Source organism: Leptonotus elevatus, chromosome 5 (assembly GCF_054856555.1).
Source record: "Leptonotus elevatus isolate MCC_2025b chromosome 5, RoL_Lele_1.0, whole genome shotgun sequence".
NCBI lineage: Eukaryota > Metazoa > Chordata > Actinopteri > Syngnathiformes > Syngnathidae > Leptonotus > Leptonotus elevatus.
The window spans coordinates 21558494-21579718 of record NC_141243.1 but is presented as its reverse complement, the minus strand read 5'-3'; the positions used below and the strand labels follow the sequence as shown (position 1 = coordinate 21579718).

At 40.3% G+C, this 21225-nt stretch overlaps 1 protein-coding gene across 2 annotated transcripts in view; it reads right to left on the bottom strand.

The window, feature by feature from the left end:
* tet3 (tet methylcytosine dioxygenase 3) overlaps positions 1 to 18102 on the bottom strand; it is a 47483-nt gene extending 29381 nt beyond the window's left edge. The window contains exons 1-3 of one of the 2 annotated variants that reach the window (XM_086074991.1): positions 17909 to 18102; positions 14193 to 14774; positions 6169 to 6228 (exon numbers count right to left, since the gene is read on the bottom strand). In XM_086074991.1, the coding sequence (XP_085931117.1) occupies positions 6169 to 6228; positions 14193 to 14552 (420 nt within the window). In that variant the 5' untranslated portion in view covers positions 14553 to 14774; positions 17909 to 18102. Of the gene's footprint in view, positions 1 to 6168; positions 6229 to 6765; positions 7256 to 14192; positions 14775 to 17908 lie in introns of those variants that run through there. The other variant, XM_086074993.1, reaches the window with a different exon arrangement.
* Between the last annotated feature and the right edge of the window lie 3123 nt (positions 18103 to 21225).

Below are 21225 nucleotides of genomic sequence, written 5' to 3'. Positions count from 1 at the left end.
ATTTTTAAAAAACTGGAATATGAGTATATTTGGGGTTTTGCAGATATTTACATGGCCTTGCTCAAACGCAATATTGCTAACATTCCGGTTTGGAAAGCATTAGTGACTGCATGTAAACATAGTCATTGTGTGCAACAGCGGTGGAAGGTTTGAGTAATAAATAGCCTTCTTTGTATGTTCTTTATCTTTCACATCAGACATTGAGATTTCCATAGTTTTGTATTGACTTTCATCACTCATTTTCTAAGTTGAAATTGTTTTCATCCTTTCCTAGTTGCTAATAAAAGCTTACATGAGCATCATAGTCAAGCATGTCCTAGCTCCTCCTCCAATCACACACTTGTCAGCTGAATCTGTTTTTCTCCACTGCGGAATCCATTGACCTCCATACACAATCCCACCCACCCTCCCCCACAAAACAAGCTCCATTGCCCTGAAGTCTAATGGCATCAAGGTCATCTGATCTCACTCTCTCCCCACCCCCTCATTGCTTTTGCTTTTTGCTCCATTTCTTTACCTTCCCCGTTCTCTTCCAACATGTGTTTCTCATTATAGGCACAGACGTGCGCGAAAGCAAATGCTGCTGTGAATGCAACAAAACATTCACACTGCTCACAACATATACAGAGCCAGTCATGGATACAATATTTGTTTCACATGCACATGACTACACACACGCACGTATACAGTATTGGACTGTTCACTGTGGGTCAGTGGGTTTATTGGAGGGTGGGACCAGAGGCAGCACAGAGCAAATACTGTTTACACTTCTGAAATACAACAAGAAGTTTATATTACTGATTGGAAAGAATGTCATGTTCATTGTAAGGTCTTCAGTCATTTTAAAAACAACACTTTGTGAATGTCTAATCCACACAGGGACAAAATGACCCATATCATCCTCTGAGCATAATTGTTGTCACTGTGGCTAAAGATCCATTTCGCATGTCTGTCTCATAATCAATTTCTGTTGGATCTCTGCGTGGAGTTTGTATGTTCTTTCCATGCTTGTGCATTTTTTCTTCAGGATCTCTAGCTTCCTCCCACATCACAAAAATATGCTCCTTGGGAGAATTGGAGACTGTAAATTGATTGTTTGTTTGTCTATATGAGCCCATTCAAAGGCAACTGAAATACACCAGTAGTCTCGCTAATTAGGAGAAACGGTAGAGAAAACAGATGGATAATTGTGAACGGAACGTCCTCAACAATTGCCCTTTATCTTCCAGATCTTGGCAAAGTACTAGTAACACATACAAATAACTTTGAACTGAATGAATCTGCAGGTGATTAGAAATGACTCTGAAGGACTTCTCCAATGGTTTGAGTATTAGTCAATCCATTAAGTGCTTTGACAGAAAACCATGTGTATATTTGACATATTAGGGTTTGTACAGACTAATCGACTAGTCAATTGGACAACTTTACAGTGTTACACGATAATGACATTTACAGCACGACGTCGACTAGTCACGACAGCATGTTTTTGGCTTCAAGGAGAGGCAGAGCGGCTTGTGGCAATAGATGAGTGTGCTGAATGAATTTAGTCTATCACCATAATTGCTTGAAATTCTCTTTGATTTCACCACTGTCCGGTGTTTCGAGAGGAAAGCAGTGCTTCATCAATACTGCGTATAGTGAGGATGGGACGCTGCTGATGTCGACTAGGTGTGGAGAATACTTGGAAGACCTCCTCAATTCCATGGACGCCTTCCCATGAGGAAGCAGAGTGGTGGGCTCTCCTATCTAAAATCACCAAAGTGGGTAAAAAGCTCCTCGGTGCCAAGTTCCCAGGGGTGGATGAGTTCCGTGTACCGTTCCTAAAGGGTCTTGATGTTGTGAGACACACCTTTACAACGTTGTGTGGACAACAGGGACAGTGCCTCTGGATTGGCACACCAGGGTGGTGGTACCCCTTCAAAGTGGACTACACCCGTACGCCTCCCTAGGCGAGGAACAGTGTGGTTTTGTGTCCCTCAGGAAATGCTTCAGGAGTATGGCTTCCCGAATTACTTAATACGGGCTGTTCGGTCTCTGTATGATCGATGTCAGAGTTTGGTCTGCATTAGTTGTGAGTCGGATTTGTTTCCAGTGTGGGTTGGACTCCATCTAAGCTGCTCTTTGTCTCCGATTCTGTTCATAACTTTTAGACACAATTTCTAGGCGCAGACATGGCGTTGAGGGGGTCCGTTTTGCATCTCTGCCTTTTGCAGATGGTGCGATACTGTTGTGTTTTTCAAGCTGCGATCTCAAACTCTCACTGGAGTGGTTTGCAGCTGAGTGAGAAGTGGTTGGGATGAAAATTAGCACCTCCAAATCTGAAGAGAAGAGTGGAGTGCCCCAAGTGGAGAAGCTCAAGTACCTTGGGGTCTTGTTGGGGAGAAGGAAGTCTGGGCTTTGGTCTGAAAAGATGCTGCTCTATACATCTGGAAAGTTAAAATCAATTCCACAGGCCCAAAATTAAATAAAAACTCATTCCTAATTAAAGCAGGGTAGGATGAGGGTAAATCCCATCTACACAAAGACACCAACATCATGTATGTTTTTTGTGAATAAGTAGAGCCACTTATTGAATAGAGTATATTTTATTCTTCAAAAACTTTCAATTGTATTTTTTTATGTATTGGTTGTGGATCAATGTATTTTGTGTTGGTTGCCCAGACTGAGCAATACTACCCGACATTCGGCACGTGCAAGTCAGCACGAGAAGCCCAGCTGGGGAAGGCCCCCCACCCCTCACTGAAATACACACAAAGAAAAAGGAGGAGTGGTTTGAGCGTGAGGCGGAAAAAAATGGAAAAGGTGGTAGTGGGTGGGGGCTCGAAGGCAACATAAGGAGCACGGAGGGCTTTATTTATTTTTTTTGTTAAAGAAGCCGCTTTGTGTAATATAAGGAATTCAATCAATAGACAGACAAGAACGCCTGACACGAAAGGCTACTGACAACAATGCAAGCACCTGGACAACTTCAGAACAAGAATTAGACAAATATGGTCTTAAATTATGTACAGCTCAGGCTTAAAAGGGAACAAGAGAAACAAACCGATTGACTACTGCATAGTGGGTGCTTGCCATCCTTGTCTCTCAGGACTTGAGCTAAGATTAGCTCTCCATATGTCTAGTCAGGCGGAGCCGGTTTTAAAGGGCCAGTGTTCTGCCATGGTGACTCAATGTATGATCACGGCACGAAGTGCAAAAAGGGCTTTTTTACCGTTAGAGGCTATTCAAATTTTTCAGTTGAGCTCATGTAGCTAAGTGCTGAGTTACAGCCTTTTTAGAAATGCACTAACGAAACATGTTTGTAAGCAGTTTATCATGTCCTGTATTTGGATGCCAAAGCTTCACCAACCGATTATTTACTGCATGTTTTAATAGGCTTGTGCATGTGTGTGTTTCTGTGTGTGTCTGTGAGATGGAAACTCAAACAGCTGTGGAGCTGCGTGACATAAAACCTGGCGCTGCTGCATTCATGTATGTAACACGGACTCCGTGGGAGCTTCAGTCATGTGAGAGTTAAAGGGTTGGAGCAACAGCTGAGAGCTCCACCTACTTTTCTTTCCATACATTTTTTATTAACTGCGGCATCATGCAGCTGACAAATTCCCTTCCCTTCCATCAAACACAGACAGGACCAACAATGCCACCACGACATTGCTAAAACACAAAGCAAATGATGGGGCACTAGACACATGTTAAGTGATGATGTATGACATTTAGAGGCTTGTAACAGGTATTAAACATATACTTGTTAACATTGAATAAATGGGGTGAAAATTTACTTTACAAATACATTTAAAGAATGTTTTCAAGAACCTTACCATTAATGGTTTGAAATTCTTGAAACAAGGTCACCTTCTTATACTTGCACTTGGACTAGTATTGTTTTGTTGTGTGTGCTGGAGCCATACATTATTTGGAGTAATGTCTTTGGACCATGGTGGTTATATTTAATGAAAACTAAGAAAATAATTAAAAACAACAGTGAAACTACATTTTCATTACCAAAATAAAATGAAAACGAGAGTACCTTTAAAGGTCACTAAAACTACATTTTACATTTATAATTAAAACTATTATAGTGAAAATGAAAAGGGGGAAGATAAGAACGGTTGTTTGGGAGATATATGTATATATATATAAATGTATATATATATAAATATATATATAAACTAATACTAAAATTAATAAAAAGTAAAAAAATAAAAACAATACAAACAAACAAACCCAGTTTAAGAAATAATTAAAATTAACTGTACTTAAAAAAGACAAAAGTCAAAATGAACTATAATAAAACATCTAAAACTATTATTACACTGCTTGGGATCATTTGTGCAGGTATAGAAACCTGTGTTATCCCTGAATGCTTATTTTGTTCATCTTAAGAACATATTTTGGTTAAACTATGCATCCACCTCCGTGGGAAAAGAGATTTAGTACTGTTAGTAATGACTTTACAAATAAATAATCAACAAGTTAGAACAGTGTTACTCACTGTTTTCCTAGTTTAAACTAACTGTTCAATCTCTTATCCCATGTTAATCATTACCTTTAACTATTTATAACAAAGCATGGCAAAGCAATAGAGCAAAATGTGAGTCCACGCTATGGCAAGAATGCACCCTTTGTATGTGATGACTTCAAACAGTATTTTAAAATGTATGTTTAATCCCACGCAGATACACTCCCAATATGTATACAAATTCTTCCCAGAAGAGTGACGCCACTCCAATTCCGTATGTCTTACAATTCCTGTAGATTTTATGGCCAGGAGTCCCAAAACTTTTGTTAAGTACTCTAAGAGCAGCTCTTTACATAAAAAGTGTATTGAAAGCAGTACTGAATGGCACACTTGTGTTGTCAAACCTTCCACTTCCTGCGTGTGTGCAATACATCAAACCACTTCCTACACAACTACACAACCATACACACGTGATGGTTTACGTGGCCACCATTGGTTGCTGTACCTGAGGTAAAATTAAAGCGGTAATGTTGTCATACACTCAACGTTGCCCTGGAAACTGGGTCAGTATTTACCCTTTGCGTACCAGGCTGGGGAATCCATGCAAAGTTAAACACATGATTAACACACATTCCATCTGCTACACAAACACACCATTTGAAATGAAACCCTTAACGTGGGCAAGCAAGTCAAGTCTGTTTTGTAACTGTTGTTGCACTTGCATAACTTTTTTTTTGTCATATTGGAACTAGTGTTTACCATTTGGTAATCAGATAGCAGTGCGACACAGAAACAAGATCTTCAGTAGATAATCTAAACGGAACTGCTGATGAACATAGCAACTGTCACCATCAACAAACAGCAGCTCAGAAAAACAATGAAGGAGAAGTAGACCCATTTGTAATAATAACTGCACAGCATTCGATGTACAGCATGTGCATTATTGTCCACATGGTGGCAGCCTCTTTTTTCCAAAACGCGTTTCTCTGACAACTTCTCCGTATAGAACTCTCGCCGCTCGAACCTCCTACCCGCAACTCACGTACCCGAACGGCGGATCTCACCGGTAACGGCGCTGCACTTTGGTAAGCTTGACACAGCCGGCGGCACGCATGCGCGACCCACTAACTTTGACTCCCTTTACCTCATTTGACTCCAGAAACGTACGCTCGTAAGGACGCCGCGCCCCCTCCCGGCTCCTGAGCCGGAATCTCGGGTTCCTCCTCCTCTTCCCTCCTTCTCTGCTCGGCCTCTTGTATCTACACATGGCTGGCGCGGGCACCAATCAGCGGGCAGCGTGGGACGCTTTAAACCGAGGACGCTGCTACACATCACTACAGCTCACAGCCGCTTGGGGATGGAATTCAACTTTTCATATGAGCCACTTGCAAGAAATATATGGAAAGGCAGATGATAGCAACAGGTGTGTTCGACACCTGGATCATCTTTGGGCTATCATCATTTCGTCGGGGACTTTAACATAACAGCGACTCGCTATTCTATCCACACTGGATGGTGAGGTTTTAAGTTTGTATTCGCAATGCTTTAAACTACACAAACACGGCAAAATGTGCCAACAATCACGTTTGTCGTCGGGTACACAAATGAGCACATTTGCACCTCCGCGGCGTTTTAATGAGCTAACGAAACAGCAGCTGACATGTAAGCGACAAACGAGCACAGCAACAAAACTTGATGTTTTCTCTTACCTCGGCTACCACTTGAGGCTTCCCCGAGCAGGCTGGACCGTCGTCTTCCAAATATTGCACCTTTCAACACACCGGGGGGAGGGAAGCATGGAAGGAAAGAGAGATGGGAGGGGAGGGAGAATAACAATCAATAGAATAATGCGACAGGGGCCATTTCACAACCACCTGCCATTAAGCAAGGGCAGTTTTACTGATTAAAATATCCAAATATGACAACTTCAATTATTGTCACTCCTGTCATCTTCAGCAAACATCAAACGACACACAAATGTTTTATCACAGATTTGGCATTCCTTTCCTCACATATAGATAATAAAAAAAAATATATATATATATATATATATTATGGATCATAATAATGTCCCCCTCACATATAATTGTGACTGAAAATAGAAACAGAATAGCCGTGGCCGGTTACAGTTAAAACAAAAGATGGTCTCATTAGCCACAGGCTGCCCCCCTTGTCTACATAGCAACAAAATGATGTTTTGTCTCAAGATGCTCCCCAGTCCCGCCGCCCTCGTCTCCCCCCTTCCCTTCCCTTCCCCCCACCCATCAATCGTGAAACAGTGAAGATCTATAATCATCAATATTTACCCTCCAAGTCTCACAGCTGCCTTGCTTTGTATTCCTTCGTCCGTTTGCAGATTCCCCATCAGACCGGAGCCAAGACTCCAGCTCACCCTCGTCTTCACCTCTATTCCTCTACACCTCTCTTCTCTCTCTCTCTCTCTCTCTCTCCCTCTCTTCTCTCTGTGTTCCAGCAGCTCATTCAGGAAGCCATCTTGTGTTTTTAATCTGCTTTTGCCGGAGCCCTCGTACGCACGCTCTCTCTTTCTCTCTTCCCCTTGCTCTCTCACTCTACCCCCTCCCTTACTCACAATCCCTTGTGCTCGTATGCCAATAGATTTGCTCTGCACACACACGCACACACACACCGTTTCGTTTTTTCCTGCACACAGAATGTGAATGTCATCTCAACAACCCCCTCCTCCTCTTTCTCGCTTCAAACATACACATTACTGGACAAATGTACATATGCACACACACACACACACACACACACACACACACACACACACACACACACACACACACACATATATATGCATGACGTCACATTAGACATAGTGCACAAAAGCAGCCCATCCACCAATCAGAAGCCAGGCTGGGCTCTGCTGCCTGCTGCTAGGGTGAAATTGAAGGAGTGTAAAGGAGTGCAGCTAAAGCAAGGAATGGACTCTATAGTGAAAAAAATAAAAATAAAAAAAGAGGTTAAAATGAAAAAGGGAAAGAGCTGTTGAGTGTGTGTTGTGGAAAGGAGCGTGTGTGTGTGTGTGTGTATGTGTGTGTGTGGTAATCTCTATGTCTCTTGTCAATTATCTCTTGAAGCTCGCCTCTCTAAACAATGACTCTGGTATGCGCTATCAAGCACCATCTGTGTCAGGGCTGCCTGCAATAACTGGACTGGACTGGACTACACAAAGCACACACACGCGCGCGTGCGCACACACAAACACACACACACACGTTTGTCTTTATATCATCGTAGGGACTTCTCATTGACATAATGCCTTTCTCTAACCCTTTCCTAACCTCAACCATAACCCAATTCAAACTTAAACTCTAAAACCAAGTTTTGACCCTCAAAAAGAGGTCTGAACGTGTGGGGACCACAAAAATCCTAAATTTCAAGATGGTCCCCACAATGGTAGTTAAACCTGGAAAAACACACGTGTAAGGGCCCCACAATGTAGCAAAGACAAAGGCGCACACACACACACACAAATGGAAACAGCAATACAGCTTACCCCCGACACCCAAAGCATGTTTGTCAAGTCCTCCATGCTGACTCAAAGGAAGTGAAGATGAACAAAGAACGGTCAAATCGGAAGATTTTAGAGATTATAAATCAGGTGTATTTGCATACCTGCTCCTAACATGACAATCTGCAAAACAACTTTCCAAAGCAAACTCGAGTAAGCGCACATTGGCCAAAAAAACACAATGAGACATAACGCTTTGACAAAATCTGTCAACGAGTAAACTGGATGCCTTTCTTTTTCCCCTCAACCGCGTTGTTCTGTTCAAATTCAGTACGGTTCATTTGCTCAGTAATGTCCAGCAGCATTTACATGCAAATGCTTGACGAAATGTCGCCGCGTCGAAGTAAGTGGCGACGGCACATCGGAAGTGAACCAGACAGCGAGTGAGACGGAGGAGAGTGAACTACGAGGCGGTGACACAGCATTTGGAGTGGCTGCCTGACGCGCTCATATGGTACGGGAAATCCCCTCGGCTGACGTCACGCGGGTCACGTGTGGGATTGTGTGCGATTCTGTGAGCAGAGGGGCATGTTTGTGGCAAGCGCGGTCGGGGGCAGCGGCCCGAGAGCGCCGCTATGGCATTGAATACGCTTGCAGGTGGACCAGGTCGTGTTAGTAGTCGCGTTAGTACATTTACGCTTTCCATCGAAACAGTAATTGTTGTAGTAAGCGATTTAGAACTCTAAAAAAAAAAAAGACTATTAAAAACAATGTGAGAAACGTGGACATAACGAGGAATATATCCATTATCAATTGGCAATTATCCATCATTAATTCCTAAAGTACTCACAAAAAATTGTGATATTAGACTTTCAGATAAAATTTCTGGATGAAATTAAATGTACCATAAACCTGACAGGTGACCTTCATTTGACCTTTTCTTAATTTTTTTAAATGCACATGTCCAACTCTTCAGAACCTTTTGCACAACTTTTTGTTCTCTAACAAGGAGCTGAATGGCAAAATGAACAGCAGGGGCCGTATTTTCATGCTTAGCGCAAGTCTAGTGCAAAGTGCGGTCTAACTGTGCGCATGGGTGGAGTTTTCATTCTTTTAATATTTGGATTAACTAGCGCAAATAGAAAAAGGTGTTATGCGCTGTTGTGGGATGGAACACAGCCGACTCTGGCCAATCAAACCAACTCGCCACCCTGGTTCTAGAGAGTCAATGTCCTGCTAACCTTGACTTAAACTCTTGTTTTGAGAATTATATACTATGCAAGAGCAGAATTTCTAAAATTATTAATATTGTTTTAAGATGATTTGTCTTTTTTTTTCTTACTTAGTTTGTAAATCCTAAAATTTGTTCATGTTCATGCACAATAGGTTAAAATGTCTTAAGAGTCAGCTGTTTTCATTGTTTCCCTCCACCAACAAACCTGTTTCAATGAACAGGATTGTTATCAGGCTACTACAGAGGATGCTGATGAGCTGATCATTTGAGTCAGCTGTGTTGGAGGAGGGAGACAGTGGCTCTTGAGGACCAAGGTTTCCCGACCCCTGATCTAGTGGCTTACTACAATATAGTTGCGATTGCGTTTTTAAAAGTACACGACATTTATTTACAAGATAACTTCGTATTGTGGTTTACGGTCTTATCTGAGTGAAGATACAGCTTTTTGTGTTGCACTGTGAGCATTTTTAAGTGATACTGCAACTGACCTGTATTTTGTATTCTGCCAACATTCTTAGTAAAGTACTTTCTAACATTGTTCCTGTGAAGACATGCCCTTTTTTGTACAGAACAATTTCCAAAGGTTAAAAGAATCCAGTTTGAAGATGTGGTTTTTTTTTTGCCATGAGTATGCTTTAATTCACACTTTAACTCATTCACTGCCATTGACGGCTATACACGTCCAAAAATCATTTGAACTATTTATATTAGTTTTTGTTTTTTTAAATCCCACTTTTGTTAACAAGAGTATAAAAACCTAGAAAAAAATTATTGTACATTTAGAACAGGTATAAAATGTTTGATTAATCGTGAGTTAACTATTGAAGTCATGCGATTAATAACAATTTTACAATGTAGTCGCCTGACGGCCCTAATTTTTGATAATCCTTGCTTTAAGAAAAAAAAAAGATTATTTAAAAAAATGTCTAGGTTTTCATACTCTTGTTAACAAAAGTGGAAACAATTTTAAACTAATAGAAATAGTATAAATGAATTTTGGACGTTTATAGGCGTCAATGGCAGTGAATGAGATAATTGCCTTGTATTTCCTGTATTGAGCTAAATAAAAACGTTTACTGTTCACATTTTGCTGTTGATTTATTAAAATTATGACAAAAAATTTGCTTTACCACCAATAACAAAAAAGATGAGGTATAGGTTGTTTATTTCTTTGACTATAATTTGTTTATCTGCTTAGCATATTTTGGCCCATATTAGCTCTAATATGTTAAACAAATCAAAGGTACAATTTTTTTTTTTTTTTTAATAAATAAAAGGTAGAAATGGTCCCCATATCCTTCAGTTTTGCTGGATGTAGCTTTTAGTAGAAAATAAAAGGTCACAACTGCGTCACACAAAGCTCTCCAGTTTAATAATTTAAACGATTTCAATGCTTTGCACACATGAGAGGGAATAACAACATGCTGGCGGACAGTGGTAACCTGCGCCACGGTTTTGCATGTTTAATGTAAATGATGGTTGCAGTAGAAAGCTGCAGTAGATGAACGATGTGGTTGCCAGGCAATGAGTGCTTGCTTACTGCATCCATACGGAGGTCAGAGGGAAGAGATGGCGGGATTGTGGGGGAGCTGTTGATAGATCTTCATCATTACAGCAAGAACAAGACAAACACACTTGTTACATGGCTGACGTTTGCAAGAATGTTATCAACATATTAATAATAATAAAATTAATATTGACATTGGTTGTTTGTCTCTGTGTGCCGAAGCCAGCTAATATCAAGTGTGAGAAATGATACTGAAATGGGTTAGCATTCTTTGAGAGGTCAGAAGTTCAGAAATGTGGAGGCAGTAAACTTCTATTACCCAACAATAAGAGAACCTCGGGAAAGACAATGGTGACACTCTTTCAATAAGACGCCTCTCAGCCACCGATTGAACTCACGCTGTACAGGCAGGCCTGCAGTAAATATGGTCCAACTAACTAATGGCAAATGCTGTAGAGTATTCTGATAAGAAAATATATGAAGAACACATTTCAGTTAACAAACAACTGCCATTTTGCAGGAAATCCTTGAGGGGGTTGTGTGAAACATCCAGACAGCGAAACAAGTCAGGACAGGTCTGAAGAGTGCTGATGAGAGCCCTTATTTCCTGTTTGTGGCAAAACAAACCACGTGTCCCCTCTTTGAAACGTCGAGTGATCCTCAACCCTGACAAGTTACCCTGCCTCTATTTACAGCCTGAATAAGTGAATATTTTGAGAACTACTGTTTGATGCTTTTTAATTAAACCAGTTCAAAGGCTAGTATTTCTCATAATGCAAGATTGTGTATATACAATTATTCATTTAATTGCTCGAAATAATGTGCTAATGCAGGCCACTGCAAATGCAAGCAAAGCAGCAATCACTCGCATCATTGTCAATATTCAGATGATTTGTATCCCGGCAATATCAGCTGTATTGTTATAATAGATGAAGCACTTTTGAAAGCAGACATTTTGCTAACAGAATATGTATCATCATAATATAATATAATTTAAAAAAAGATATCTTTGAAACTGTGTATCTGTATTAAAGGTTGATACACATTTGCAAGTACCAATAATGTAGTATCATATGTTGATAATTATAGTGTCTACTTTTTAAGGCATTTTCATTATCCTCATATTTGCCTACATTTGTTGTACTGTTGGGTAAAAGAAATATGAGAACATAATTTATGTGTTCACTTTTTTTTTACTGCCGATACCCGGGCTTATTATAAGGTATTGGTGCTTGCAACGGAAGCGGATACCAGCATCAGCCGCCCTCTTGTGGCCGTTCTATCATCAGGAACTAAAGGCACAGAAGCCCATTTAGATGTAGAACCACATGTTTTGATTGGGACTTTTTTTCTGGCCATTAATTAATTAATAGTTTCATGTTGTTGTTGTTTTATTACTAAAATATATGTTATTGTATGTTGTATACAAAATATGTACTTTATGAACTTTCTTTTTTTTTATGTTATGTATCAAAAGTACTAGTGGTTTCGGTACTTGATATCGGTAATGATAACTAGTCAACAGTTGAATACTCAAAAAAAAAAAGTGGTATGAAACATAAAAGTGGAAGTTTAGAAAAGGTTTTAAAACAATAACAAGAAATTGTGATCATAAGTCAAGTAAGACTTTTTTCTTCTTCTTCTTCCCATTCCATTCGTTTCATTTCATTCAGCCCTAGAAAAATCCAACCAGCTTTAAGCTGCTGTTTCTGCCTGAGCGGAGTGCTCAGACAAAATGTCAGCCAAAGGATGGCCCAAAAATCTACTTGGTTTCACATGGAGATTAGTCAAGCACTCGCTTATTCAATATGGCTAAATCAACCAATACCTGCCTCATAATAATAATTAGTGTCCCCACAAAGTGACTTATGCGTCGGACTTTATGCGAGGTGACTGGCATCGTCCCTCCTTTTCCCAAATTCAAACGTATGAGTAAAATAAATAAAATAAATAAAAATACATCCATCTAACATTCTATTATTTATTGACTACATACATTGATTGTTTAACAAAAAAAAAGTCTAATGATGAAATTGTATATACAGTTAAGGAGGATTTTATAATAATATGACAGTTTGACTCTGGAAGTGATTATTTGCATTATTCCTAACAACCTCGAAATCTTTGACTTGACATATTTCAGTAAAGAAAAGTCCTCAATGTTTAATATAAACTTGTGAGAATCTTGTAAAGTCAACTGTGATTTCAACTTTTCTTTGTATTGTACTGACAAAAATATCCTTCGTCAGCACCCATTCCTAAATCATGGCTTTAGTAGCCTAGTCAAGTTTTTCCTGTTTTTTCTCCAACTGCTGACTGTTGGTTGCATCTTCCTCCTTCTTGACTTGGAAACCCATCCCCCGCCTTTTCAGACCCCGATGCACATACAAACACATTTAGCCACGCGCGCACTGCACACTTGTAAATGTGCACTCTTTCTTCACACACCCACACACACACACAAACACAAAATAGCCTAAGGTTAACCCCCACTCTCAGTTGAAGCCTAGGAGGTCAAAGGACAAAGCAGAGGCAAATACTGGAATTCTCCTGTGCGGCTGCCTGCACAGCTCCTCAGCCACGCACACACAGACGCACACACTCACTCTATTCACAGGACCGTAGTAATTGGAGCTGTTCACAAAGTTGACTAAAACTATTACAGCATAACATAAATGCTGTCAAGCCATGTTCTTGTCACATATTGAAGCTAAAAATGGTACAAACGACAAGAAAAAATATCTGTACGTTTTTTATTGTTTTTTAATTCATTGTAGCAAGTTATTGGCTATATGAAGGGTAGCTGGGATTTGTTCAATTGTAATGTTGATGGAATTGGGTTATAAAGTGTATCGGTTTTGTAGTAACAACAACAAAGATCAAAACAGTACTTCATGCCTGAGCTCTGACGTTAATTACTAGGGGTGTTAAAAAAAATTGTTTTGGCGATATATCGCGATATTACCGTGCACAATTCAATAAGCGGCCAAATCAATTTATAAACATCAATTTCTGATGGAAATATTCAACAAAACATCTTACTTGAGGTTAGCTTTTAAACCAAGAGTGCCACCTAGAGGAGTAAAAAAAATATCGCAGGTGCTTCATAAAGCTTCATTTGTCTGGCTGTCCGTCTGGTTAGCTGTTTAGCTAGCTAGCTAGCTGGCCCATTTAAACCAAGAGTGCCATCTAGAGGAGTCAAACAATATCACAAGTGTTTCATGAAGCTTAATTTGTCTATCACTACTGGTAAGTATTTTCAACATTTTGAATTTAAAAAAAAATCGCAATAATCGACTTATAGATTCGTATCATGATTAATCTGTATCTAATCGAATTGTGACCTATGAATCGTGATACAGATCAAATCGCCAGGCAATTCACACCCCTATTAATTACCAATATTTTTGTCCATATATGACGTGCAGGTTTTTTTTTTTTTTTTTTATAAAATGTGAGCAGCAATGAGCCAAGACGTTCCACTAATTGAAAAACACGAGTTAAGATGCCGACTCACCTCCCAGATGTCCCGTCTTCTTTTCAGCTCTTCGCATTTGCGCAGCTTGCAGATCTGCTTGCCCGTCTTGCGGTTCAGACAGTTAACACAAGCACCGCAGTTGACTTTGCGAAGGCATGGCGCGCAGGCACCGCATTTCTTCCTCTTCTTCTTCTGGGGGTTGAAAGCGGCATCCAGTCGGGGGTCAGTGGGAGACAGCGAGAAGAGGCCCGCTTGCTGATGCTCACTTTCTATGTACTTGCTCAGCGGGGACGTCTTGGCTAATAATTTTCTATTAATGGTGTGATTAGGAATTTGGCTGCTGAAAAAATCATAGACGTCCTGAGAAGGTGAACTGCACGCTGCCCTGGGCTTTGGCATGATTCCGACGCTGTGGCAGGATTTTGAAGGTTTTAAAAACACTGCTATAAAAAAGGCTTTAAAAAGTGGTTTCCTTTTAAAAAATATACCAGTCTGGAATTAAGATCTGTGTGTGTGTCATAATAATGTAACGGGCAAAGCAGATGATTCTGTGGAATCTCTTCTTGCTACCCTGAGGCATGATTGGTGGTCCAGCAGAGTTTGGGCTGAAACTGGATCAGCCTAGACAGAAAACAAAAGAGAAATAACAATGAAGCAAACGCCATACAAATCATTAAAAGCATTTTGCTTAGGTGCATATTGTGCTACAAAAAAGGCATTTCACCAACACTTGGCATTCTGGATACATCTGGATAACTAGTCGAATGCTGTCAGCTCAGTACGAGCCAATCGAGTTACAACTTAAATGACAATCAAAATAATTCACCTTGGAGATGGTAGTCACACTTTCTGCCTTCTAAGTCCAATTATCACTATTTGCCTCATAGCCTTAAAGCTTCTATGTGTACTCTTTGGGAAGAGACTATGTTTAACTAAAGACCCCACATGGACATGGGCTTAAGTTGCACACTAGAAATAATGGGGGGAAAGGGGGGGGGGGTGTTGATGTGCCGATGTGCTGATGCGTTGATGCCGCGCACTGTCCTCTTTGTCTCGTGGTCACACGCTCCGGTCGACCGCCAATGAAAGCTGGATTGTTTTGAAGAAAGACACAATTTCTTCACTACTGCTACTGGTTCCACAACAACTGAATGTGTTTTAGGAGATACAGAATTTCAAGCTATATATAAGGTTTAAAAATAAAATAAAAAACTCTAATTTGTACAGCCTTATCAAGGTGTACCTTATTAAGTGTCTAGTCAAGTGTCTGTAACTATTTAGAGCATATTTTTAACAAACTGACCCACATAGTGTTGTAAGTAATTTACATATAAATGCAGAAATTCATTATAATACAACAGGTTCGCACTTCTGCCTCAAAGTTCCTTTTTTTCATGGATCTGTTCTTCCGTGCTTGTGTGACTTTCCTCCGGGTACTCTGGCTTTCTCCCGCATTCGTTGAAGACTACATTGTCCAAAAGCAAGACGCACTGTTTTCCTTTATTTTGTTTGCCGTTTCAAGCACTACATAATCAATATTTAACGTTAAGTTACAAAGGGGGCTGCTCATTGGTTCGCCTAAAGTAGCTGTGGACAAAAGTCACCAAGTCAGATAAGTTGACTTTAAATGGAAAGTAAACCACCCCAAAAATTCTTGACATTAACTCATTCACTGCCATTGACGGTTATAGATGTCAAAAATTAATTCAAACTATTTCTATTAGTTTAACATTTGTTTCCACTTTTGTTAACAAGAATGTAAACACCTAGAATTGTTTTATTGTACATTTAGAACAGATATAAAATGTGTGATTAATTGTGAGTTAACTCATGAAGTCATGCAATTAATTACGATTTTAATTGCCAGACGCTGCTCATTTTTAATTGTAACTAATCACATGACTTCAATAGTTAACTCACGATTAATCATACATTTTATTGTACAATAAATTTAAAAAAATTATAGGTTTTCATACTCTTGTTAACAAAAGTGGGGAAAAAATTTAAACTAATTGAAATAGTTCAAATAAATTTTTGACGTCAATAGCCGTCAATTGCAGTGAATGAGTTCATATGTTTTATGCAGCCCCACTAGTCTAAATACGGTATTCTGGTTAATATTGCATTAGCAGAATATGAGTTAAGCAGCTAAATCCAGCAGTTTTTATCAATATCAGAAGGCGGCCATTTTGCCACTTGCTGTCGAGTGAAAATGACATCACATTTGCTCAGGTCTCAGGTAACAACCAATCACAGCCCACCTTCAGAAAACAGGTGAGCTGTGATTGGTCGATGCCTGAGCCCCGAGCAACTGTGATGTCAAGTGGCAAAATGGCCGCCTTCTGATATTGATAAAAACTGCTGGATTTTGCTTCATAACTCGCATTCCACAAATATAAGCTCAACTAACCTTGGCTTGTGATATCGGCTTAACATTTCAAATTGTGGGAGGGAGTGAAAACCACGCAGAATTTAATGCAACAGTTGAATTGGTACACACTAGCAAACACCAATGGAGAAAAGCAAGGGTCCCCTGTATCTACCTTGCCACATGTGTGGTTGACATTAAGGAAATACATTTTATTTGAAAAGGCAACAGAGGGCAGCAAGAAAAGTCTCCATGTTAAGATAATGCAGTACCACGTTGTGCTGCAAAATGCCAGTTAGCGCTGAGGTCTACTAGAAATGATGCAGCGTAATTAAGAGGAAGAGAAGACTGCCAAGCAAATTCTAGTAATGGTCATTGGTGCCATAAAGCAGAAAGAAATTGGATGACGACAAGAAAAACGGTGTGAAAGCATACAGAGGGTTTGAGAGTGTGTGGCAAGTGTCTTTGCAACACTTTGCAGCAATGAACATGCCTGCCGAAAAAGTCCGTGAGAATCTGTGTGCTTAAATAAAGTTTCCATGAATTCAAAAGTTTTTGTGCGAGGTAAAACTATAAAGAAACAAAACATTGTCCGAGCGGTTGGTCCACCCCCACACGGCGCGCCTAAATGGGGGCTCACTACAGACTGAGAAGATATCTTGTAGCGGAAAAGCAATGTGGCCTCGAGACCAAGTCCAGAATGAGCTTGTAAACTTTCCTTAGGACTTAACAAAATCACTTTTACATAAAAGTGCTATGTCAACTGCAGGCCTATAACGTCATGAAGAAAACAATGGGGTCCTTGTAAATTTAGCAGCAAGAGAGGGACGATAAAATGACATCAATTCTGGTATAATTTGAGTTATTGACCCCAAAATTACTGAACAGAAGGTCCTGAAACCACATTTAATACGTGTCAGCAGTCAAACATTTAGGTATTCAAACAATAATTAGTAAAAGTGATGTGTCCACGTGGTTTGCCTCAGGCACAATTTACCCCCAGGTGGCGCGTGCCCTCAGATATAAATAACAGCGTCCTTAGATTTGCATTACGATAGTCCCTGTTATCTCCTGGCATTAGCATGCGCAATACACACCCATTAGTGTTACGTGTGGGCTAATTGCTCTTAGTGACAAAAAGGGCACTTTCCCCGGGTGCAAATACGCACACATTGGGATACTAAAACGCGCACGTGTCCAAGGTAAACGTGGCAAAACAATTAATTGTATAGGCCTACTTCGAGTTAGCATCATAAACTTCCACATTTTCGGCCAGAATAAACCCCCAAAAACATAAATACAATATCATGCATTACTCACGTGAATGTCGGCCCAAGCTAAAACATAGTTAACTTCACACGTGATGCATAAGAGAAATTACATTTACCTGACGTGAATGACAGCGTAATTGACATGATGGAAATTTCACTTCGGCTCTCCGTGGTTAAAATACAAAAGAAAAGGGTAAAAATAGCCAGACAGAAGAACGAGAAGTTAAAATAGTTGCCGAAATGAAAACGGGCGTGCAAACGCTCGTGAAAAACTTGGAAATAATCGACACCTAGGTGGCAATCGAAGGGGGGGAAACTTAGGGGACTAATAAACAACTAGGAGGAGGTGGCGTGTGAGGAGAGAGAGAGAGGGAGGGAGGGAGGGAGAGAGGTCATCTTTAGTAAGGTTGAAGTCATCAGTAAATTATGGGCTGGACCTTTGCCAGATGAGGGAGGATGCGATGTGATCGCTGTCATGTCAGTCAGTTGTGTGTGTGTTTTTTTGTCTTTTTTTCAAATATACAAACTGGCGACTTCCCCACATTTAATAGCTATTAAGAAAACCTCTCAATGTGATGCTGCTCAAGCACATAATAAATTCCATATTATAAAATGGCCAACACGTATAAACACCTCAAACTGAGGAGGTGCAGTAACATCTGATCATTTTAATTTTCAAGTAAAGAAACGTAATACATGACTGACTTGTATTAGTTCGCTCGAGGTGCATCAAACCAAATACCACCTCAAAAATACATCCTTCTCCATTTAAATTTACCGTAATGCCGAACATTAAAATACAGTAGCGTGATAGGGCTTAAGTGTTTATCAAAAACGAGACCGAGGTTTTATTCCCAAGAGGTGTTTCATTCATTATATTAGCTTGTAACATTGTCAACTAATAGAGCATTGCACTTAAAGGTGCACTGTGAAGTTTAAAATGTTAATGTTAAAGATCTTTCTACATTATACATGCTCCATTAATGCCCAGATGAGTACAAAGAGCCCTGACTTGTGTTCACCCTGAGGTGGCAGTCACGAGTAAAAAAGCAACTAACACCACGAAGCAGTGACGCACCATTAGATATCAAATTTTTGCGAATTTTCTTTCTTTTCTTTTTTGATAAAATATTAAATGCAGTGTGCTTAAATGTTCAATACTATACTAAACAAATACACTGTATTAGAAAAAAGTTGACATTACTATAATATTTTTGCTCAGTTTAAACTTTTAAATTATTCTTTAACTCTTTGACCGCCATAAACGTTATAAAACGTTTAGCATAAACCTGCGGAAGGGCGCCGAGGACGTTAAAAGACGTTCACTATGTTTTTTTTTTGTTTTTTTTGGGAAACGGGTGGAGGAAAGCCTTGGGCAGCTGTGCTGAAAGTATCAAGCAGATCTGGTTAGTATAATGACTCGTTTTGGCCCCTAGATGGCAGCGATGACTCTCTTTGCACAAGGTTGGATGGGCCGCCCACCGTGGGCGTCAGTAGAAGACGTGAGGCGGAGCTAGAGTGTTGAGGAGACAATGGCTGATGAAGCCACAATGGCAACCGGTTGCAAGCAGCTCACGCTTGAGCATTTTTTTCAAAGACGGAAAGCATCGATCAATACTAAAAAACGCATTGATGTCGACGATGATGATGACTCCGAGCTTGACGCCAAAGTTGGAAGCCTTGACGCGACCGTTATGATCACGTAGTAAGCCTCACCGGCTAAGCGCGGCTAGCGCTGCTAACGCCGGAAAACGCGCACAATAACCGACCGGGTACTTCTACACAATCGGACATTCGATCGGGCGATGGAGAGTTGTCGAAAAGCATCGACCAATGCAGATTGATGATGATGATGATGGTGAATCCCGAGGTTGACGCCACAGTTGGACGCCACAGTTGGACGCGGCCTTTATTCTCACGTTATAAAGCATCACCGGCTAGCTCTGCTAACGCCGGAGCTGCACATGCGGACATTTTGTCGGACAATGAAGAGTACCCCGAGTCCAATGCATATTCATCGGAGGAGCGGGTACAGTCTGATCACGGAGAAGACACTGGTTCTGGACTACGATGCCACCATAAATGGAGTGGATAAGATGGATCAGAACATCTCTTACCACCCGGTATAGCAACTGAAGGACATGAGGAAGCCAGACGTAACACCACCGTAACGTAACCGTAGCATGATCCTGATATTAGACTTTATGGCAACACACACTGCAGTATATACTTGCTATTCCCCGGAAAAAACGGCCTGCAAGAAAGCTTCTGCACGCGAAGAGGCAATCGCAGTGAAACTAATCTGTTGTGCAAATCATGTTGCGTCTCCTTGCACGCAGGGGAGTTACACAAAAAGAAAAACTGTCGTTGAAACATCCACATATTTGTAAATAGCACCACAGTTGCACACATTTGTAAATAGTTTGCCAAATTGTTGTCAAATTGTTACACTGTTGAATGTAAATAAACGTATTTTGCTATCAAAAAACACTTTTTCATTCTTGGTGGTAGTGTTTTATAGAAGTAAAGCACTATTTAGGTGTTTGTGGCATCATTCATGGACAAAAAGAAGTGTAAAATTCACTAGAGTGCATGAAATAATATCGTTTCACTAAAGCTTGATTTCTCCGTATTTGAGTCCAAAACAAGCGAAATCGGCTGAAACTAACCATTTTCTATTGTTGATTACTAAAGAACGGAATAAGGTAGAAACAAACTTTTTTTTTTCTGATGAAAGATGAAAGTCCAATCTTTCATTTGGTAGTATGTGTGTTTCCATAGTCCAAACAGAACATTTTCTGTGGACCTTGAAAGATCAGTCAAAATGCTTAAATCGGCTGGCACTGACGGCATCCCTTTTCTGAAAACGTCTGGCAGTCAAAGAGTTAAGAATCATTACACTGGTTCTTAAAACTACTGTGTCTACTATTGCTGTCTACCACACCTGCTCCTTAAGTTGACATTTGAATGCATTCTTGTTGAAATCTTGAATTTAGGGAAGAAAAAAAAAACTCTGTGTGGCGCCATCTTCAGGTTAAACACTGGGATAAAGACAATCTGGCTTTTTTTGTTTTTTGCATTCACTCACACAAACACGCACACATACAAACATGGTCGCCCAGGTGGGGAAACAAACCCACGTCAACCTGCAACGTAGGCAAGTGACCATACCACTCTGTCACCTGGATAGTTGTTTTTTTCCCCCCTTCAGGCTGATGTAGTTGTTCTGCCACCCGCTGGCTCAGTCTCGTACATGCCTTTTTGCACGCCTCCTTAGCAAGTCGGAGTTGAAATTTTGCGTTTGCGAACATCTTTGAGGTTAGTGATTTATTAGAATAGCATTTGGTAAATTTATTTGTGGCGGCCGTGGCTCAGGGTGTAGAGACGGTTGTTGAGTAACCAATAGGTCAGCTGTTCGCTCTCCCCAAGTCAA